At 40.2% G+C, this 20267-nt stretch overlaps 3 protein-coding genes across 7 annotated transcripts; 2 read left to right on the top strand and 1 right to left on the bottom strand.

Annotated features, from left to right (window-relative positions):
- The first annotated feature begins 434 nt into the window (after nt 1-434).
- On the top strand, nt 435-9801 carry zgc:162989 (uncharacterized protein LOC100037351 homolog). Of its 3 annotated transcripts, XM_034674594.1 has the most exons (6): nt 435-540; nt 675-730; nt 2523-2715; nt 8763-8843; nt 9164-9196; nt 9343-9794. In XM_034674594.1, exons 3-6 carry the CDS (start codon nt 2536-2538, stop codon nt 9409-9411), a joined length of 363 nt encoding a protein of 120 aa, XP_034530485.1. In that variant the 5' UTR covers nt 435-540; nt 675-730; nt 2523-2535; the 3' UTR covers nt 9412-9794. The 3 variants fall into 3 exon arrangements, with proteins under 3 accessions (XP_034530485.1, XP_034530483.1, XP_034530484.1); XM_034674592.1 differs by lacking the exons at nt 435-540; nt 675-730 and adding an exon at nt 743-1305 and having other exon boundaries at nt 2534-2715; XM_034674593.1 differs by lacking the exons at nt 435-540; nt 675-730 and having other exon boundaries at nt 2187-2715; nt 9343-9801.
- On the bottom strand, nt 9793-15378 carry zfyve19 (zinc finger, FYVE domain containing 19). Of its 3 annotated transcripts, none has more exons than XM_034674590.1 (11): nt 15147-15378; nt 14931-15052; nt 14788-14841; nt 14538-14704; nt 14313-14455; nt 14106-14211; nt 13716-13934; nt 13524-13600; nt 13210-13311; nt 12953-13116; nt 9793-12724 (listed from the first exon to the last, which is right to left on the bottom strand). In XM_034674590.1, exons 1-11 carry the CDS (start codon nt 15198-15200, stop codon nt 12646-12648), a joined length of 1287 nt encoding a protein of 428 aa, XP_034530481.1. In that variant the 5' UTR covers nt 15201-15378; the 3' UTR covers nt 9793-12645. The 3 variants fall into 3 exon arrangements, with proteins under 3 accessions (XP_034530481.1, XP_034530480.1, XP_034530482.1); XM_034674589.1 differs by having other exon boundaries at nt 14103-14211; nt 15147-15377; XM_034674591.1 differs by having other exon boundaries at nt 14103-14211; nt 14931-15014; nt 15147-15374.
- A 37-nt stretch (nt 15379-15415) lies between these two features.
- On the top strand, nt 15416-20005 carry bub1bb (BUB1 mitotic checkpoint serine/threonine kinase Bb). Its single transcript, XM_034674588.1, has 9 exons — nt 15416-15552; nt 16805-16972; nt 17064-17123; nt 17219-17363; nt 17462-17658; nt 17747-17910; nt 18048-18241; nt 18355-18455; nt 19074-20005. Exons 2-9 carry the CDS (start codon nt 16830-16832, stop codon nt 19366-19368), a joined length of 1299 nt encoding a protein of 432 aa, XP_034530479.1. The 5' UTR covers nt 15416-15552; nt 16805-16829; the 3' UTR covers nt 19369-20005.
- Nucleotides 20006-20267: the final 262 nt, after the last annotated feature.

Here is a 20267-nt window from a genome sequence, read left to right as displayed (position 1 = left end):
AGGAAACAAGTCAAATTGAACAATTCTAAATCTTTAAATTGTGATATTTTAATGTAGCGTTTCTGAATTGATCAACAATTGACAGGTAGAGAGAGAGTGTTTTTCAACAGAGCTATTTATTTTCTCTTTTCCAATAAAACACTGACTTATGTCTGTCGGTCTATCTTTTGTATATTTAGTAGAGTCAAAAGTTTTATACAAATTTGAACTGTTTATAAAGAGTAAAGCTTTATCTTTATTTTAATATATATTATTATTATTATTATTATTTACTTTTTGGGACATTTACCTTTATTAGATAGGGCAATTGAAGAAAGAGGAGATGAATAGGGAATAGCGGGAGGGGGATGGCATGAAGCAAAGGGTCATGGTCAGGATTCAAACCAGTGACTGCTATGAATACAGCCTCTGTATATGAGGCACGTGCTTAAGCTGCTAGACCAACCGGCGCTCTGTAACCATTTGTTAAAGTTAATAATACATTAATGCATTCAGAGTAATATAAATGATAACGCTGGTGCCACAATGGAAACATGTCAAGTAAGTTAATCTGTGACTGTTTTAATACGACTTTTAAATTCTGAGACGGTAGATATATTACAAAAAAAACAACTAAATTTGTGTTTTCATGTTTAAAAATGGTAACATCTTTAATTGTCCATGACGTCATGTAGCTTCAGTCCACAAGGCGGCAGTGTGACCCCATCTAAAGCTGAATAACCTGCTGGAGGTAAACTGCTGATTAATTTTTTTGTCTCAAAGCATTGTAAAAAAAAAAAAGGTTCAGTTTTCCCTCATAAAATCATTAGCATGACCTATATCTCAAACTTCCAGGACTTCCTATATTTCCTCTTTTTCGCAACTGTAGTGATACTGAGGTGATTCAGGCGCTTAGTCATTTAATTCCAATATGTGATGAGTCACTAAACCACCTACTGAGTAGGAGTAAAAGGAAGAGGTCACTTATATCAAGTAATAGAGGTGGATTGGTTAAGTAATGTAGAGTGAATCATGATTCTGCCAGAGGTTGACTAAATTAAAATAACAAAACAAATATTGTATCCACAACTTCCTGGTAGTGAGATTTTACATTTTTTATCCAGCTGTGAAGAAAAAACACTGTGACCCACAAAAGCTAACCTCATTCTCCACCTCTGCTTTTCTCTTCTCTCGCCTATATCTCGTCACCTGTCCCACCCTGAGGTGAGAAGGCCTTACCTTGGCCTCTATCCCCTCTTTAGACAACCCAATGGGGCAGAACCGAGCCACATAAGAAGGGATGAATGAATTTGTGTGCCTGGAAAGGTGAGCTGCTGGAGGCTCTTAATAATTCAGCATTTGTAACAGACGGTGCATCAGTGGGTGAACACGCTCAGTGAATGCTGATTGATAGTCCCTGCCAAAACAAAAAAGTGAACCCCATTCTTCATATCGTAATAGGATCTGTGGAAACTCAGCAGCCTGTTGTGTCTGTTGTCTCAACTGCAATAATCTGGCACCAGAATGTACAACTATGCATTTTGACCTTGAGTTATGTGCTCCTGCTGATATTTGAGTTCACAAATATCAACCGTTTCAAGACTTTTATTTGACATTTGACTTCTAAACAGACATAAATAGTGCTGTCCTGCTTATCCATTATTCATGGGTGCGTAACTAAGCCAGTTGGACTCCAAGGCTTATTGAACGTACACCTGATAATGCCTGTTAGAAAGGACAGGGCAGTTACAACACTAGAGGAACCTTGGCTCACCTGTCAGGGGGGACCCGGCTATTATTGGACATGTTTGTGAACAGAAAAACCTGTAGTATTTGAAGGCCTGTGACTTGGTGAGCAAAGGTATACTTGTAATACTCTCATGAGGGAATGAAATGCCCAAAAATATTTGTTTTGATTAAGTATGTAGGTGTTTCAGATGATTTACGTGCCTATAAACTCCATAATTAGGAACATGCAGACAACAGTACACACATATTTCTATGTTTGATGCCGTAGTTTGTGATTGCTCTCTGCAAATCACAAACTCTCACCTTTTCTCCACTTTTTATAGCTGTAATTGACCTCTGCTCCTCCTTCACCTGCTATTATAGAGGAAGAGAGCAAAAAGCAATCACACACCCACATGGTGCATGTGCATATACAAGAATGCACGCCCAAACTCACACATGCACGCACAGAGGCATATCTCATTACCATCCTCCTGATAGTGCAGCCAGTGGGTGTTGCAAGAGGAGGAGGGAAGGGAGAGCAAGACAGAGGGAGAGGGAGAGGGAGAGAGAGAGAGAGAGAGAGAGAGAGAGAGAGGACAGGGAGAGAACCAGAGGCAGCGTTATAGAGAGGGAGAGCCTCAACACTCAACAAGATAACAGGAGATACGTGAGGGGAGCAGAAGCAGCAGAGATAGAGAAAGAGAATAGGAGCAAAAAGAGCCTGTAGGTCTGTCTGTGTGTGTGGGTGAGTGTGTGTTTATGTGTGTGTGAGCTAAGTGTGTGTGCGTGTGTGTTTCCACGGTTCTCCCGAGGGCCGTGGCAGCCATGGCGTCAGAGCCCAGCACCCAGTCCAGGGTGATGTTCCAGGCAGCGGATAAAACACAGGAGCCGGCTCACCGCAAGCTGGGCAAGCTGACGGTCAAATACGACCGCAAAGACCTGCAGAGGAGGCTGGATATCGAGGAGTGGATCGACGGGCAGCTGCACCTGCTGTTTGACTGTGAGGTAGGGAAGGGCTGCCTCTCTCACAAACACACACACACACACACACACTGAGGTGGAGCTGAGGGCACTGAATGGGTGTCTGTGGTGGGTTTTCCATCATATATGAGAGAACACAGAGGCATACAAGAGGAGTGGGAGATAGGGGAGTAGATTTCCTTCACAGCTGCAATTTTTGGCACACAAGCTCTCATCTGTCATCAACCTGACCACAGTATCAGCTGTGCAGCCTGCATGCTGGTATTCCACCATGATGATAAGATTATTTCCAACATATCAATGTCTTCTTATGTCATTATGGGGCATTTGCAAGCACTTACCCTGACTAAGCAGACAAATTAATCACTTTGAACATATGGTTGCCAGATTGCTAAATTTACAAATTAGAAGCTTGTTTAAAAGTAGAGAAAGTAATAAATTCAGATTCTTAAAGCAACAAGGAAGCAAAGAGGAGGAAGCACCAGAACATATTACTGTAAACCTGCAATAAAGAAATATAAAAGTGCCAGGGGAAGTCCTACAATTGATAACACTAAGGAGTGAGATAGAGATGATTCTGCTATTCTAGTTGCATGCAGGAAATAATGTCATAATTATTGTGTGTGTGTGTGTGTGTGTGTGTGTGTGTGTGTGTGTGTGTCCTGTCTTTCTATTTGCACACACATTCTTCTGGTCACTTAATAAATATGTATGCATATCTTAATCGCTCCCATATACTGCCCTCCATCAGGGATATGGCTTTATATTAGCACAGTGCACGTAAAAACAAGAGTTGCAAAGTGGAAATGTGTGCTCATTATTTCAACCATGTGCCTAATTAATGAGCCTCATTACCTAAATGGTAATGTTTAATATGTACAGGGGGATTATGACAGGATATCAGCCAGCTCACACACACACATGCAGCGACCTCCAGAACTCCACTCCTGTAGCGGCAGGATACAATCCAATTATGTCAGAGGCTCCATATTGACTCACTTGGCATTCTCCGAGGGGAAACCATGGCAACAGATGTCTCCTCGCCCACATGAGGCAGCATGGCATGGCGGAAATAAGGGGTGTCTATTGAGGAGCACGATATTGCTAATGACGATGCAGATCAGATGACAACAACGCCTCCGTTTTGGTGCTGGAGAGGGCAGAGACAAACTGTTTCTCATTTATTTCTCAAACTGAACAGAGACCCTTGGCGGCAGAAGGGCCTTTAATCACCCCTCTGTCTGAGATTCACTAACACCATCAGGGATCCTTTTGCATAGGGCATATACTAGTACTGCAGAACGTGAGCATGCATCTGTGTCCCTTAAACTGGTTTGCTGATGCAGCAATCTTCGCATCAAAGTTAGAAATGTAGCAAGCGATAATCAGATAGGCACTTTCGTTGCAGCTATGGCCAAAAATGTTAATGTTTTGCATCTATTTTCCACATCACAATGCTTTTTTTCCTAAGCTTTATTCTATTACATGCTAGGTCGTGTTCCCTGTGGTAATATTATGCTAATATGCTTGTGGAGCTGAGGGTGGAATAAATCACATTAGAGGAAAACAGCATTACAAAAACTAATCTGAGGTCTTTCTCCATGAACTCTCTGATCTCATCCCAGAAACATACGATCATTTCACACCTGCAGTACTCGGCATTACATGATCTGTTCAAGCATCATGAGGATAAATGTACAGATCATGGATATTTGCATTAGCCAGCTGTTTAGAAAAAGTCATGGCTAGTCCATGTGCGCCGGCCCAGCGTGATGAATTTTGCATGTGCCCAGGGGAAGGTTACTCTGTTGGTTCTCTGAGTCTTCCGCGTGGAAGCATTTACCATCAGTCCCTTGTGTCACCACCTGAATTATTTAGCCGCATCTCTAATTCATACAAGGGCTGCCTCAGTCTGGAGTCAATGCCTTCTTTGCAAACTTCACACCTTTTGAGAAATTGTAAATTACAAAAAAAAGTGTGGAATTTTAGCCCCCAAACACTGAATAATGTTGAGGCCTGGGCATGCACATAACTTTGCTACTTACACTAAGGCTCAACTGTTGAGGACACGCTGTAATGTAAACTGAGTAGCTAGTTTCTTGTAAGTTTTCACTCCTATTAAGGAACTGGCCAGGTCTTTTATAACCAAACAAAAAGATCTGGATCTGTTTGCCATCATTAAGGCAGTGATTGTAATGACTATTTTTGATCATCATGTAGCTCGAGCCTCTGACAGGAAAAGGAAAGGGGCTGATAAGTTAAACACACACTGGCATCTTTCTGAAACAGCTAGCTTTCCTGGGCATGGTTTCCTTTGTGTTATGATAGCAAAAACAAACTGTGCGTGCAAAAAAACCACAACAAGTCAAATGTTGATGTTTTGCTGTACTATTTTTTTTCGCGTAATAGCTAAGTGACTATAACTGCTCTTTGGGCTGTTACAATAAATATTCTATCAAATCCTTTAAAAGAGAAGTTCCAAATTTGGGGAAAGTTAGCTATTTGATTAATTGCTTTTGAAAAATCCGTCCATATAAAGTCCCAGGAAGATTTTTTTCTGTTTTAGTAAGTTCAAAATTAACAGTGCTGCTTCTTTATGGCCTATGAAGGCAAACAAGGCCATCACTGACCAAACTGACATTTCTGTATTGTAATATTCAATGCTTATTACCACTGTGAGGAGGTAGTTGACAGATGAGGCAACTTACAGCATGCTCAGGATTGAGTGATACCTTTCATACTTTAAAGACAGCATGATGATGTTTTGGGGTCAGATCCACTACCTCACCTCGCTGCTTTCAGTCAGAAACCATGTATCTCCATATTGCATTATTTATTTAGTATTTCAAAAATGAATCACCCAGTGTGCCTGTCAGTGGGCATTACACAATTTAAGCCAATGAAAAGCATTAAAAAGATCTTGTGACTGAATCCCGTTCTGTGTTTAATTATTTAAAAAACACATTTATTAGTCTCCTGAAAAGCTGTAGTTTTAAAGATGTGAGGTTTCAGCCTGAAAACAGCGACCTGTACAGGACAAAATCAGCAGAAATGTAAGAGGTACCACTTTGTTCAGGGCACTAAAATTGACACCAAGTTCCTAACAGGAGTTTTGATTTGAAGCTACATTCAGCAGCTGGTTAGCTTGGCTTAAAATAAGAAATACAAACAGAGGGAAACAGTTAGCTTAGCTCCTTTTCAAAAAAAGCATTTTATCCTGTGGATAGTGAATATCCAAAGCCAGTGTCATTAAATGGCTTTTATGTATCTTGTTTTAATAGTCTTCAGGGTGGGACTGAAGGAAAAGTTATGTATTAACCAGAGGTATTCTCACAAGGAGTATGAATATGTTTAGTCTATGTTCTTTTCTGTCAAACTGTTAAAAATATTCTACATCCCAAGGGGAAATCTGACCTGATGGAGGTATTAAAGTTTAATCAGTCATCTTGATAATTTTATTTTGTCTCCTAAGGCTTAAGCCCAGAGTAAATATCATGCTAACCTGCTAGATAAGTTTCTTCCTGGACTTTGCACTGAAGTGTGGTCCTGGTGGTGGATCCTCGTGGTCTAAATAACCTTAAATTTCATGAAAAATTATGGCTGCCACTGTGTGGGTTTTCAATCCAAAGATCAGGTGCACATTTTGAAGATCATCTTGTTGTAGTTAAGAATCACTCTCTCACAGAAACTGTTGGCCTGGTGACCGATCTATAGTGTCTCCCCAATCTAAATTCAGTTCTATTATATAGCTCCCCTTAAATACAACAAGTCCCTGAAAAACGAAAGTCAAACCAAAACCCTCAAGCTGCACAACAAAGAATTACCACAACTTTTAAGCATGTAATAAATAAAACATGTAAAAAAAAATGGAACAAGCTAGATCTTTATGATTATTCTAATTCTCTGAAGTTCTAGTTTTATTCCTGACAGGAAAAACCAGGTCAGTCCATGCTGAAGATTCTGAATTTCTAATTCTAGTGGGGTCATGTTATCTTGACAAAATCCAACTGCTTGATAGGCTGCATCTATATCCCCCCGTCTAAAACTGCAATCCTCTGAGAACCACTTTACTATTCATGAATTCCAGTGATTAGTGCCAACATTCATTTTAGCTTCAGTCTGTTGCTTTTAACTTCAAAAAGTGCTGCTGAGACATTTCAGCCCGCAGGCCTCATTAAAATGCTCTTCTGCTCTGACAATGAAGGTAACTTTCAACAAGCTGGAAATTGTGGCCGTGTAGAAAATGAAAAACTTAAAAGTTACTGGAAGGGTCATGGTATTTTTTCTGAGTATGTTCCTCTCATTGACATTCAGTGATGCTCTGAATGGTTCTGCAGTTGAACGCAGACAACATTTTTAGAGTACATCCCTGCTCGTATTTATCATTAATGTAGTGTGAGGCAGGTTTTTACTAGGAATGTATTATTAATCCTTCTAAAGACCAGCTGAGGCTAACTATTCCTATATACTAGCCTGTTAAAGCTAATGTGGTTATTCCCAAGTTGTATCATACAGGGAAAGAGAATACACTGGAGATAATTGTCCTGAGATCATTTTGTTGTGTTTTGGTGGTAAAATAATTGATCAAATGATATAACTATTCACATTCATTCGGTTGGCTGCATTAGCATTATTTTAACTCATCAATTAATCAATTAATCTTTTTTTATACACTGCAAATTCATCATAACAAATGCTAACTGAAGACAATTATCTTAAAGTGCAGGTCTCGACTGTAATCTTTGTTATATTAACACTGCAGACTTGCAGAAAATAGATAGCAAGCTATAATTGCATTAAAGGAAGAAAACAATGTGTAGTTATTAAAATGTTTCAAACAACATTTATCCTACAGTAAAAAATGGGCTGTAACTAAATGTAATCTGCATTATTTCATAATAACAAAATAAAAAGGTGTAATATATAATGACAGCCTGCAGCCTTCCACAGTAGAGCTGTTAGGTCAAATCCCACAGCAGAGTAACATACAGCATGGACTCGGCCCTGCATGTGTCCTGCAGACATCAGCAGAATCACACGGGGCCCAAACTGGCAGCAAGTATCAATTAGAGGGGGCACGGGGGACTCTGAAGGTGGGCCCATCTATTCCCCCACTCAGCACTTCCACATTGATTAGCTCTCTCTTCATCCAGAAAGCTATGCATGCCCCCAATCCTCAGCAGCCATGGAAACTTCCCAACCAGAAAATATTCTCCTTAAAAAGAGGTGCCACTTAAGAGTGCCAATAAGAGAAAACCTGCTGACGCTAGATATCCGAGTGTTCAGGACTCCTCCAGTAAAGACAGTTTCATTTGTTCTGAAGATGTAGGGCAGATAAAAGCTAGTGGTATGGATTGATTACTTTCTATTTCTGATTTTTTTAAATGAAGACTGAGTATTTACTTTTCACAACCTTTACATGAGCTTACACTAGCATTAACCCCTCAATAAGATAATTGTTTAGTTATTGGATTCAGATGCATAAAGTGTGTGGCAGCATATCTGAGATAGATAGATTCTTCAGAAAAACCTTACAACTGTAAACAATAACTCACTACAGGCTGAACTAAATACTTGCTGGGTAAATCATCCATGAAAGTTGATGATGGTGGCATGTGGCAAGTTCGGCCTCATTGTGCCTCTCTGCCTGCATGCCTCAGTGATCTCCAGCTTTCCTTATATGAAATATAAAGCATATCTATGTGAGTAATTATAAAGGATCAGAAATATTGCATTCTTATTGTAGAAATACACAGATCACTTTTTACTCAAGCGGTTGAATAGCAGTGTGAATCTTTGAAAGCTCAGCAATCCAATAGCCTATAAAGCAAATGTGCTGCAATGCTTGCTGTGTTGCATCACATCCCAGGTCACATCTTCCAGTCTCTTATTCTTCTGAATGGCTCTGCTCAGTGGTGTGGACACTCACACACCGGAGAGTGAAATGGTGGCACGAAGCCCTTGATATACAATGTTTGCACAAGCTTTTGGAGCATGAAGATCTACAAGTGCTGGCAATAAAATAATAGAGGATTACAGCTTCTAACTTTTCCCCCTCTCTGCCTGTACAGGAAGAAGAGATTCCAGAGTTAGAGATCGACATAGATGAGCTCCTGGAGCTGACAGATGAGGGCCAGAGATCCAGGCTGCATGTAAGAGTGGACAAACTAGCGTGTTTAGACATTATTCATGTTTTATGTCCAGTTATTTACATATTTGGTAAGTTATTGCTTTTAAGAAGTGGTGCTCAAAACTGCAGGTCTTAACCCAAAGGTCAACCAGTCCCAGAATGTGACTCATCTGACACATTTTCCCCACTTGACACCTGGTTACATACCAAACTATTTGCAATGTGGGTTAATAGCTTAACAAGCACTTGACCCCGGCTGGAATCCAGTGTTGCAATGTTTGAAGTTAAAAAGCAATGTCCAAAGTTGTTGTAAAGCTTATTTGTGTTTGTTTTTGTTGCTAGGAGTTGTTGCAGGAGTGCGGGAAGCCAAAAGAGGTGAGAGAAAAATCCTTTGTATAAAAACTATACAAAAACTTACTGATTTAAAGTTTTAACAAAGGAAAATAAAAGGTTTACTCTTACTGTTGCTGTTGTGTGGTCTGTAAAAGCAATCAAATCAATTTTCTACATCTTCCCCTTAGGATTTTATCAACGGGCTGCTCTACAGGATAAAGGGTCTACGCAAAATGTCAGGTCCCTTGAAGAAATAATCATAGGTCAAATAAAAAATTGAGACAACATGGAGCCTCTTATCTTCCCACTACCCATGCATTAACTGTTTGGAAGCCTGTATGTGCGCTTCATATGTCTGTGGGACTCTTTCTGCCTCCCCCTCCTTGGTCAGCATCAGCCGAACACCAGAGCAGTCGGGTTTTGAATGGATTTATTTTTTATTATTATTTAATTTATGGACTGCTATTACATTTTGTCTCCCATACACATACCAATAATGCACATGAGATAAAAGCTGTACTGACTATAACTCAGACGGACTGTGTTTTTTGTGTAAGACTGTACATTTTCAGTTGCCTATTTATGTACATACATTTTTGCTCTGATACCAGTGTTGTATGTTGAAATAAAATGGAACGTTTTCAAGACAAGGCTGTCGACGGTTTATGGAAATGGATACATCTGGTTTTCAACAAAGAGGTTGACACACATTACAATGTCATCACATATTATTCATTCAGCAGACACAAACAAATATTGACATGTGCATTATGCTAATCCATTTACAGTACCAATTAAACTATCCTGTTACCACACTTACCCTTTCAAACTGCTTTTAAACACTTATTGCCTTTAAAGTAGAATAATGTCCTACTGCGCAGAGACAACTGCAGGACTTTATAGTGGCATAGTGGCTCTCAGAGGATCTTTCCCAGAACAAGCTTTTGTATTCTGGTGTGAATTTTTCAGCAGACTGATGGAAACAAAGGAGATGTTGACATGTCAGCTCTAGGAGTAAACACAGTGAAATCAACAGCAGGAAGGGTCCATTAAGCATGCATCCATTACCCCCATCCATTTCCTCTCTGTGGTGTGTGTCTGACATGGCCAGAAAAGGCAAACACGGTAACAGCCTCCATGCAAACCTTAATGGAGCAAAGCCCCCCCAGAGGAGAGTGTAATTACGGTTTCTCCTCCTTTAGTTTGACAGTAATGCATGCTGATGAAACAGCACTCCAGCCTTCTCTCTGTCATACACAGGGTCTCTCAGCTAAGGGCTCCATTATAGTCCTCTACTCATTTTGCCTCCATTATGATACTGCTGCTATGACACAGAGGCCGTCCATACTCTAAGACTTCACTTCTGATAATGGCTGCCAGCAATGGACTGTGTTTGTCGAGTGATGACATGAGTGATCAGAAACTTATATCATCACTTCCATGTATGACTCTGCTAGCGGAGTGAAGAAGCAGTTTATATCCATCAGTATTTCCCAACTGGATTATGGTTATTAATAGACGTAGGAAAAAATAAGTATAAACTTCATCCTACGCCTTTTTAAGCACGTTTTGTTTGCTTAGTCCTGACTAGAACTGTTGATAGAGTTTAGGTTTACTCAGTACATTATATTTGTTTTTCTTCTTAAGCTATTTATCTTTTTATTAACACGTTGTGGATAAAGATATTAACTGATCAATCAATCAAGCAAACTGCTGTAACTATGACCGAGGCAGAAAACATAAAGACATAACCAAACACAAAACATAACCCTGAAAACATTTTTAAAAAAAGGCACAAATAGGGTCTAGATTTAGCAGGAAAGCTCATTTACAGCATAATGTCAGAGAAGTCACGTTCTGTTTCTTTGTGTTTATGCAGAGCAATGATTGTCAAACACCTCTTGTGACAGAAGAACAAACTGGTACACAAGGGGTTGAGCGAGGAGGGATACACTGATGGATTACCTACTGTCTCTCATGAGGCCAAAATAAAATAAAGGGAAATCAAATGCAATCAAAATTTCTCTTGGGTTTGATGAGATGTCTTATTTATGAGAACATGCATCCTCAAGTCCAAGTGAATGCCAAGTTTGTGCCACATTTAAAGGGCTTCTGGTGTTTCACAGGTGTCACTCAGGTGTTAAGGTGTTTCAGAGGAATCACTTCTACAAGATTTATCAAGGAGAGAAGGTCGGGGAAGTTTGATTCCAGAACAATGTGCTGCCACCGAGAAGGTGAACTTTTTTAGTTGTGATTTTGTTTTAAATCTTTTAGAAAGACAGGAAATAAGGGGAGAAGAGTGTGTGGGAGAAGGCAAGATCAGACAGTGGGTTGAGGCTGGGAGTTTAACCTGCAGCCAATACATCAGTGACTGCAGCTTCTGTTTGGGGTACCTTTTCTACCCATTGAGCTAAACTGGTGCCTAAGCTTTGACTTACAATTAATTGTGTATATGCTTGTTAAATAAGCAAAGGACCTCCTGTGCTATAGTCAAAGCAGGTCACAATGAACTTTGACCTTTGAGTCGGTTCATCTTAAAGTTCAAGTGGAAGTTTGTGTCGAATCTCTCCAGGCATTCCTGAGGTTCACAAAAATGTATAAAAAAAGACTGAGGACTCTAAAACCTAACATTTGCAGCCACGGCTGTCGCCCACGCAGAGGCAAAAAAAGGCTTCAGTTTTAAAAATATAACTGAAAAAGAAACGCATTGATCCCTCAGAGACGTGACACAGCACCTAACACTTCTGCATCCTTTATAATGAAATTACACACAAGGACAAGAAAGGCAATACTCATGTCAGACTCACAGCCAAACATAGATTACAAGAGTGACTGCAGAGGCTGCCAAAAGAAAACAAAGCCCTCAGTAATCCTTTTATACAGACTCCTCTGTGCTCCTTCAGTGCAGAGCTGACAGTCGTCTGGGATCGTACATCATCCCAGATGAGAACGTGATGTGTCTGCTTTCAGTTTGCGTTGTCAAAATTTTTTTTTAAATTCAAATGGTGACAAGTGCAACGTGCGTCTGAGATGAGCCTTTGTTGCCTCTGGTAAGTAGGACAAGTGACATAAAAAAAACTTCGTACTTTCAGTCTGCAGTTTGTTGAATACTAACAATGTGTAGCAGCTTCTGTGGGTCTTTTTAATATCACAGAAAAATAGCAGCTACAGGTATGTTTTTCATATTTCACATATATATTTAAGTCAAAGGTTACTTCTAGTGTTTGTTTTGTATGCCATAGATGTAACTTGCTGTTTTTTATCTGTTAGTAATTTAGAAAAGCTGTTTTTTTTTATCTCCCTGTGGACTACAGTAATGCATGTTGATAGCTACTTTGGCATGATTTGATGAGACAAGCAGGGACAGCTTCAGGTCTGCTTCTGATGATAGGTAGCATTTAATCACTTACAGGTCACTTAAGTCTAAAGCACAGTTCTAAGAGTTCTACCTGACCAGAGCTTGATAAGGCAAACACCTTTAGCACAGTCTATCATGTCTTCTTCTTCTTTTTTGGTGCAGTGTAGTTGGTGGTGTGATGCTCCATCCTGTCATATTTATCATGGCCCTCCCTGGTGGGGATAATGGAGAACAGATTGATAATTCATCACTCTAAATACTTTATATTCATGCTGCTTAACAGTATGGCAGCCGCCTGCCTGCAATCTATCTGGGTCATGGTATGCATTTCAAATCACTGTCATCTTTCTTGGGCATCAGTGCAAATATTCCCAGGACAAGCCCTCCTATGGAGCTATAAATACAGTATCACTTCCATTAATTAACACATGTTACCCCACCTGAAGCAGCGGTTGCAGAACAGATCTCCATCACAGGTGTGACAGCGAAGGGTGGCGTCTTTGTTACAGATGCAGCACCAGGGAAGCTCTTCATCGTCACTCTCTGATGGCGAATATGCAACGGCAGCCGGTGAAACATGACTCTTAGGTGCTGGAGCATGGGTCTTCAAACACATCACATGAACACAGGATTAAATACCATTCGCACATATAGAGGACAAAAATAATGTTATTGTTTTGAGGCTTTTTGATCCTACTTTCTTTTTAGAGGTTCTCTTCTTCTCTGTGTTCTTAGGTCCACTGTGTTCTAAAGGTATGTTGTAGCCACTGGCCTCATCCAATGCAGCCTCCTCAGAGAGCTGGGACAAATGTTAGAAACAGAGGTGAATCACAAGCTATTCATATTACGAATGATTAAATGGCATAATAGCAGCCCCTTGTGGCCTCCTAAACAGATCCTGGTCACTTCTCAATTATCTTTGAGAATGTAATATGACTTGTTGATAACACTTTTATGAGGCAATATGTAATCTATATTACACTATGGTCTTTATTCTGATAAGTCACTAACCTGTTTTAAGACTCTCTTCACAGCCTCTTCCTCAGTCTCCTCCTCGCTGTCAGGACGCTGAAAGTCCTCTTTAGTAACTACACATGACATGATAAATAAAACAGGCTTAGAGCTCTTCTTATGTTTCCTGATATTCTGAGTTAAAACTAAGGAAAACAGACAACATGAAGAAAGAGTGTGTGTCTTTGGTACCTTTGTCGGGGTCTTGCCCCTTCAGCTGCGCCAGCCTCTTAGCCATGTCGAGGATCTGATCCTGGGAATGGTGTTCCGTCCTCAACTCCTCCATAGCCTCCTCCAGCAGACGGGACTTCTCCGCCTCGAGCTGCTTGACTTGGTCTTCATCCCCCTCCAAATTCTCAGTCAACGTTCCCCCCTCCCCTTTGTTAAGATCATTCATTTGGTCATCAACACCTGCAAAACAATGAATAGGTTTGAGTACATTTAAGGATAAACTCAGCTACATTTTGATGTCAGTACACAAATATTGTGCCAGACTAAGACTTAACTGTGTTATAACTTACTTCTTACTCAGTTCTTACTTTTACACAGGATATAATAGTGAGATTAGTAAAATCTTACTGCCTTCAGGATTTGATTGCTGGTTGTCAATGGCCACTTCCTCTGTCATCTGAGTAATCAGATCATTGGTTTGCTCGGTCTGAGTCCTGTTATCTGGAGGCTTGTGCACCTGCACAGATGCACACAGAAGCATGTATATTGGTAAACAATCATTACAAGTGAAAGACAAACCCAATAAGATGTGAGGAATAAGGGAGCATCTCAATTTACTGCAGGAGGAGCTTGAGATGGTGGGGGCTGACCGCGTAGAGCTGCCAGGCGGTCCTCCATCTCTCCTAGAGTAGGCACTGGCTGGCTGGGTGTTTTCAAAGCAGCAAGGCGAGACTCAAGCTCCTTGTCAGAGGGGAGAGACTCTGCAAGATGAGGTAAAGAGCTTACAATGACTTTTGACAAGACAGAATTAAATAAAAATGTTGAGATATCTAACTGTATTACTTGGCTTAGTGTCTTCTTTCAGCTTTTGTAGTCTTTCAGCAATAGCCTGATCTTCTTTGCTCAGGCCTCTGGTTGGCATAAGCCCTTCTCTTCCGTTTCTATTGCCTTTTTGTGCAAGAGGCTGTGTGGGCTGTCCCTGCTGTTTGGCCTCAAGTGCAGCTACTCGCCTATGAATAAATATGACCTTTAGATATCATCAAGTAGCTGTGCCGACAAAGTATAAATTTCAATACTTTTCTATTACACTCACTTTTTGTAATTTTCAGGAGGAGACCATTTCCCAGCATTGTTTGAAGTGGACCCGCTAAATTCGATAAAATAGGATAATCAGAAACGCCTCAGCGTGCTCATAATATCACACATTCATATTATTACGCAGAGTTTGACCTTTACCTTGTCAGATTACCATGGCACTGTTTGCAGACCTTCTGCTGGGTGTTGCCACAGCGAGGCACCACAGCACTGAAAGTCAAACAGCTGGAGCAGAAAGCCCGGCCACAGTTCTTACAACCCAGCTGTGAGGATATTACAATGTCAATAATAACATTCTACACTGTCTTAAAAATGTTTAATGTGTACGCTTCCATGATATCAATAAGCCAGTCTTACCTCCTTCTTGAAGATACTAAATTTTGAAGTACAACAAAAACAACGGTTGTCCATGCTGACACGTGAGGAGAATCACGGAACAGTCAAATTGATTTGACCAATAATGCCTTAGTGGATGAATAGAACACATAAAAGGACTCTATGTACAATCACCTGTACATTGTCTTACTATTACAGTCTTCCAACGTTTGTTTAACCAAAACAGGAAGCAATCCGGAAGATGAAGTGTGTGACGCCCGTCTACAACATCCGGTTTGAGGATTCCTCCAATCAGCTTCCCCCATATCGTCTCGCGGTCTCTGTTCAAAACACACAACCGACCACCGAACATCACTTCTCTTGCAACCAGGCCTCAACGTTGTAGCAGTAATAACCCGAAAACCGAGACAAAGGAGGCTTTTCAGTGGTATGAAAAACAACGTTCTTTACAACACAAGTTGTATTTTTATATGTGACCGAAACATTTCAATAAAAAATCGGTCAACTGCTAAAATGATCACGCTAATGCTAATATCGGCTAGCTAGGCTGCCAGGTCCATTCTGTCATAAACGTTCAAAAGGTTATTATGTAAGTGAGTAATGTTACTCATGTAATTAAAAAGTCAGCTGATACTTTGTTAACTAGATTAATGTTTATATATTGTACATGCGTTAAGTATAGGACAGGTGGTATGACTACAGCTAACTCCAGGTCCCGTCACTACGCAGTTATTCCTTCCCTTCTACAGCCCCATAACGTAATAACATTTCAAAGATGAAAGTCTCTTTGATTATATGTATGATCTATTCATTAAAGTCTGTTTTTGATATGATTATGTCCAGGGTTACAAATTGCTGTAAGATCCTCATGGATTCAGGCATGATGGGCGGTGCACAAAAACGTGCTGTTTGCACAGGCATTCTTGATTGACTCCTACCTAGGGTTGCAAAATTCCGCGATTTTTCAAAGTTGGAAAGTGTTTTATCTTTGTAAGACCTCCTCACATGAGAGTCCCCTTTATACCCCACCCTGATGCCCCTGCCAAGATGATAGGACTGCTCAACAATGTATAAATAAATAACCATCGTGGCATGATCAACAACTCCTTTACTGGTTGAGCTTCTGCACACTGCTCTACATCTCTTTAGCAAACAGCTACCTTAAAGGAAATACATGCCAAAAATATAGTGTGTAAGGAAATGTAGTCACCATTAGTTTAAATATTCTTTCTTTTAGCTCAGCTCGGATCCTGAGGAGAGTGTGAAAATATGAACATATTACACCCATCCATCACTCACTACACTGACTTCCCAGCCATGGCAGAATTTATTACACAATCACCCCATTTATCAGTGCATACATGGCAATGCCCCATGGATGGGACATGTCCTGTCACTTTCATCTTAAATGCCTTCTTTATAAATGTGGATAACCTCTTGTTGTTTTTAACTTGGTTTTATACTTTTGTTTTGAGACTTGTAGCACAGTTGGTGGTTTGTTTCAAAGGTTTTATTTATCAATATGAAACTTGAGAGTAGTCCATGATGATTCTTTGTTCACTGCTAATATTTAATGTCTGACCAACACACCTTCACACCAAAATAATCAGATTATAATTTGTTAAAAATTGAATGTAATGTAATGATAAGCAGATGTATGTGTTTCTGTTTTTCTCTAGGTTTCAAGTTGTTTTAATTCCCACAATGGCAGAAGGAGGAGATGTGGAATGGGAGCTTTGCAAAGAAAACATCCAGCCACTTCGGCGGGGCAGAGGCATATCAGTCTTGCATCAGGCACTCAGTCAACAACAGGATGGACTCAGCACTGCCATAAACCAGCAGAGACAGTATGCAAGATCTTCACAACATGGACCAGAATTTAGATCATTGTAGTTTCACATGATGATGAAAACCTTTTGGGTTTTTTCCCCCCCCTAGAGCCTTTGAGTCTGAGCTGCGAATGTATGATGGAGAGGATCCACTTGATGTTTGGGATCGGTGAGTCAAATGTGTAGACAAATGTAATCATATGTGCTGATTCTGGTTTCAAAAGGGTTTGATTTTAAATCCTGACCTGCATTTAACTTTCACAGATACATTAAGTGGATTGAGCAGACATTCCCACAGGGAGGAAAGGAAAGCAATCTCGCCACGGTGCTTGAAAGAGTTGTGACCAAATTCACTGAGGAAAAGAAATATCAGAACGACCCGCGCTATGTAGACCTCTGGATTAAGTTTGTACGTGCACTTTTTAAACCTCTGACTATATTTTTCTGATTTGAAAGAGTAATGCAGCTGTAATAACCTTGTTAATCTGGCGCTTGGTGTGTCATCAGGCGGAGAATTGCCCTGAGCCCTTGGATATTTACAGGTACATGCAAGCGCAAGGAATAGGAGTCACTCAGGCATCGCTCTACATTGCTTGGTCTGAGGAATATGAGAATCAGGGGAACTGCCGCAAAGCAGATTTGGTCTTCCAGGAGGGATTCAAGAAGTGTGCTGAGCCACATGAGAAGCTCCAGCAGTTTCATAAGTACAGCTTCATCCTCTCAAGTTTTAGATACTGTTTGAAATGCACAATAAATGCATATATTGATACATTTCCCTATCATTGTCCATAGGGCTTTGCAAGCACGTGTGTCCCGGCAGGTGATGATGAATGTGGAGGAGGATGACAGTGATGATGAGCCTAAACAACCTGAGAGATGTTCTCTTGCTGACCTCAAACACAGAGGGAAGAAGAAAGCTATCGCTCCTGTCAACAGAACTGGTTCTGCAATCAAAAGTAAGCATGTGAATAAGCAAACTCTGTTGTGAAGTTTTAACTTGGAAGTTGTAACAATTATTGCCAAAGCACCTTTGACTTTTAATGACATAATTAGGAATGTGTCTTAATCTGATGTTTACTGATTTTGTGGACAGGTGTTTCTGGAGGCCTGCAGTCACAAGGCACCCCCGTCTTTGGCAATGCTTCAAACAGCCGGCTGGTGGTCTTTGATGAGAACAAGGCTCAAAGTGCCGGCCCCTCAGAACCTAGGCTGGAATCGTGGGTGGCCCCCCCCACTTCTAGGGCGAAGGAGAACGAACAGAGGCCAGAGAGATGGTGCGATGTCAAGGTATGAGACCGGCAGGTGTTCATTGATTTCCATGTGTTTTTTTAGTAAACAAGTGATATTAATGTTGAAGTATCGAATAAATATAATTATGATTTAATTTTCCTCTAACATAGATGCCCCAGAAGTCAAAATTTGGACGCACTGTTATGGCTCCACCGCCTCAAAAGCCCACCTTTCAACCATTTGTTGAGGAGTTAGATCAGCCTCCCATCATGTGAGTAACTACAGGAATCAAACTTTTCTGTGCAGCTGTGATCTTTGGCTTATAATGCAGAACAACATCTGTCCATTTCCATGGATTTGAATTTTAAGGGTACTTCGAGGTTTTTTTTTAATGACAGAATCGGTTCAATACTCATGCCATAGAAAAAAACTACAATAACCTTTTTTTTTCCACACATTTCTGATGGTATAGTTTTGCTGTTGAGTTTTAAATTAACAAGAAAGCTGGACAAGATTAGTGGTAAAAAAACCCAACTGTGCATACACATATAGGACATGATCAGAAAATATTTAGACATAACCCTTTTAGGACAGGGGTCCCAGGTGGACATAAATGGACAGTTCCTCAAAATTGCAGTATCCTTTTATCGGATGATAATGAAAAATTTGCTCCGTGGGCTGCTTTCCCCACAACTAATTCCAGCCTTCTTGCAATCGCTACTATATAGTTTAGAATTTAAACTAATTCATTATTCAATAATTATTATTAAAAAAGAAAGACGAACCTCTGATTTAGACTAATTTCGAAGTCATGCTTTTTATTGTAGTTTAGGTTTCATAACATAACCATTTATTTGACTTCCTTTGGCGTCATCTGTCTCATCCTCAGGACTCCATGTAAGATCAACCCAGCAGTGAACACAGTTTTATCGTCCCGTAAGCCCTGCAGAGAGGAAACTCCTCTAAAGAGACTACAAGAGCACCATCAGCAACAGAAGGAAGCAGAGTCAGGAAAACGACAGGAGCAGAGTATGTACTGCAAGGAGCTGCTGCTCAGTGGCGCCACTGAGTTCTGCTTTGAGGAACTGCGGGCTGAACGCTACTTTAAAAAGACTGTACAGGACTCTCAGGAGGTCAGAGGTGAACAGGATCAAATGAGTGCCAGTGGTCCCAGTGCATGCTAAGAAGACAGTTATTTTTACTGTATTTTTACTTTCTTTTAGACATGTATTATGTAACTACTGCTGTGTGTCTTTTGCTGTACTCCTGTAAATATTTTGTCCATTGGGATCTAGTTCTCTGAAATGTCAAAAGACAAAACGGGTACAGCTTTTTGAAATCCTGTTAGCAGACGTCACAGTATTGTTGTGTGATGGATTCACTGAAATACAGCTGGTGGATCAAACAATTGGATCATCTGTACTGTGTGATTGAAGCCAGTACAAAACACAGCAAACAGAGGACAACAAAGACTTCATCTTTACATTTCCAACACAGTTTAGTCTTGAAATACTGAAACTACTACTCCTTGTATGTTTTATGGTAACTTGCTGTACATTGCTTTTCTACAACAGCTCAATTCTCTTTCTACTGGCTTTTGTACCTGATTTCCCTCTTTAATCCATTCATCAAATTTTCTTAACTGGTTTCTCAAGAGCTGTTTTTTATGTGCCGGCTCGTTAAGTCTTGTTTTTTGAACAACCTCTGAAAGAGGGCTTTAGTGAGGGGATTTGATCTGTTTTTATAATGTCCCACTTTAAGTGTAATGTCCCTCAAGGCCATTTTTCATTGATGTTCAATAAACTTATATGTTTAAATGTCTTGCTGATGACTTGTGGAGTCGTTACATTGTTTTGTTTTTTATAGAAAGAGGTGGATTATAACAACGCACCGTCAGCAGGGAGCATTTGAGGGCAAGCATGTATTGTATTCTTTTTAATGATAGTTGAATTACATATTAGGAGCAGTAACAATTTGTGCTGACTGTAACCTTTTCCTGCAGATTCAAGAGTCAACACAGGTAAGCACGACTAAAACTGCAACAAAAGCATTAAAATAGTCATAAATGCATCATTATGGTTAG

This window comes from Notolabrus celidotus, chromosome 22, assembly GCF_009762535.1.
Source record: "Notolabrus celidotus isolate fNotCel1 chromosome 22, fNotCel1.pri, whole genome shotgun sequence".
Classification (NCBI taxonomy): domain Eukaryota; kingdom Metazoa; phylum Chordata; class Actinopteri; order Labriformes; family Labridae; genus Notolabrus; species Notolabrus celidotus.
Note: the sequence above shows the minus strand (reverse complement) of the source record. Positions and strands in the feature narration are given on the sequence as shown.

Coding starts and splice junctions, on each gene's coding strand:
- bub1bb (XM_034674588.1), top strand. CDS start 16,830: ATGGCAGAAGGAGGAGATGTGGAATGGGAGCTTTGCAAAGAAAACATC. Junction 17,911..18,047: donor AACTGGTTCTGCAATCAAAA/GTAAGCATGTGA, acceptor TTTTGTGGACAG/GTGTTTCTGGAGGCCTGCAG. Junction 18,456..19,073: donor TTAGATCAGCCTCCCATCAT/GTGAGTAACTAC, acceptor TCTCATCCTCAG/GACTCCATGTAAGATCAACC.
- zfyve19 (XM_034674589.1), bottom strand. CDS start 15,200: ATGGACAACCGTTGTTTTTGTTGTACTTCAAAATTTAGTATCTTCAAG. Junction 15,053..15,146: donor TTAGTATCTTCAAGAAGGAG/GTAAGACTGGCT, acceptor ATATCCTCACAG/CTGGGTTGTAAGAACTGTGG. Junction 14,212..14,312: donor CATCTCAAGCTCCTCCTGCA/GTAAATTGAGAT, acceptor GCATCTGTGCAG/GTGCACAAGCCTCCAGATAA.
- zgc:162989 (XM_034674592.1), top strand. CDS start 1,284: ATGAATTTGTGTGCCTGGAAAG. Junction 8,844..9,163: donor GCCAGAGATCCAGGCTGCAT/GTAAGAGTGGAC, acceptor TTTTGTTGCTAG/GAGTTGTTGCAGGAGTGCGG. Junction 9,197..9,342: donor AGTGCGGGAAGCCAAAAGAG/GTGAGAGAAAAA, acceptor TCTTCCCCTTAG/GATTTTATCAACGGGCTGCT.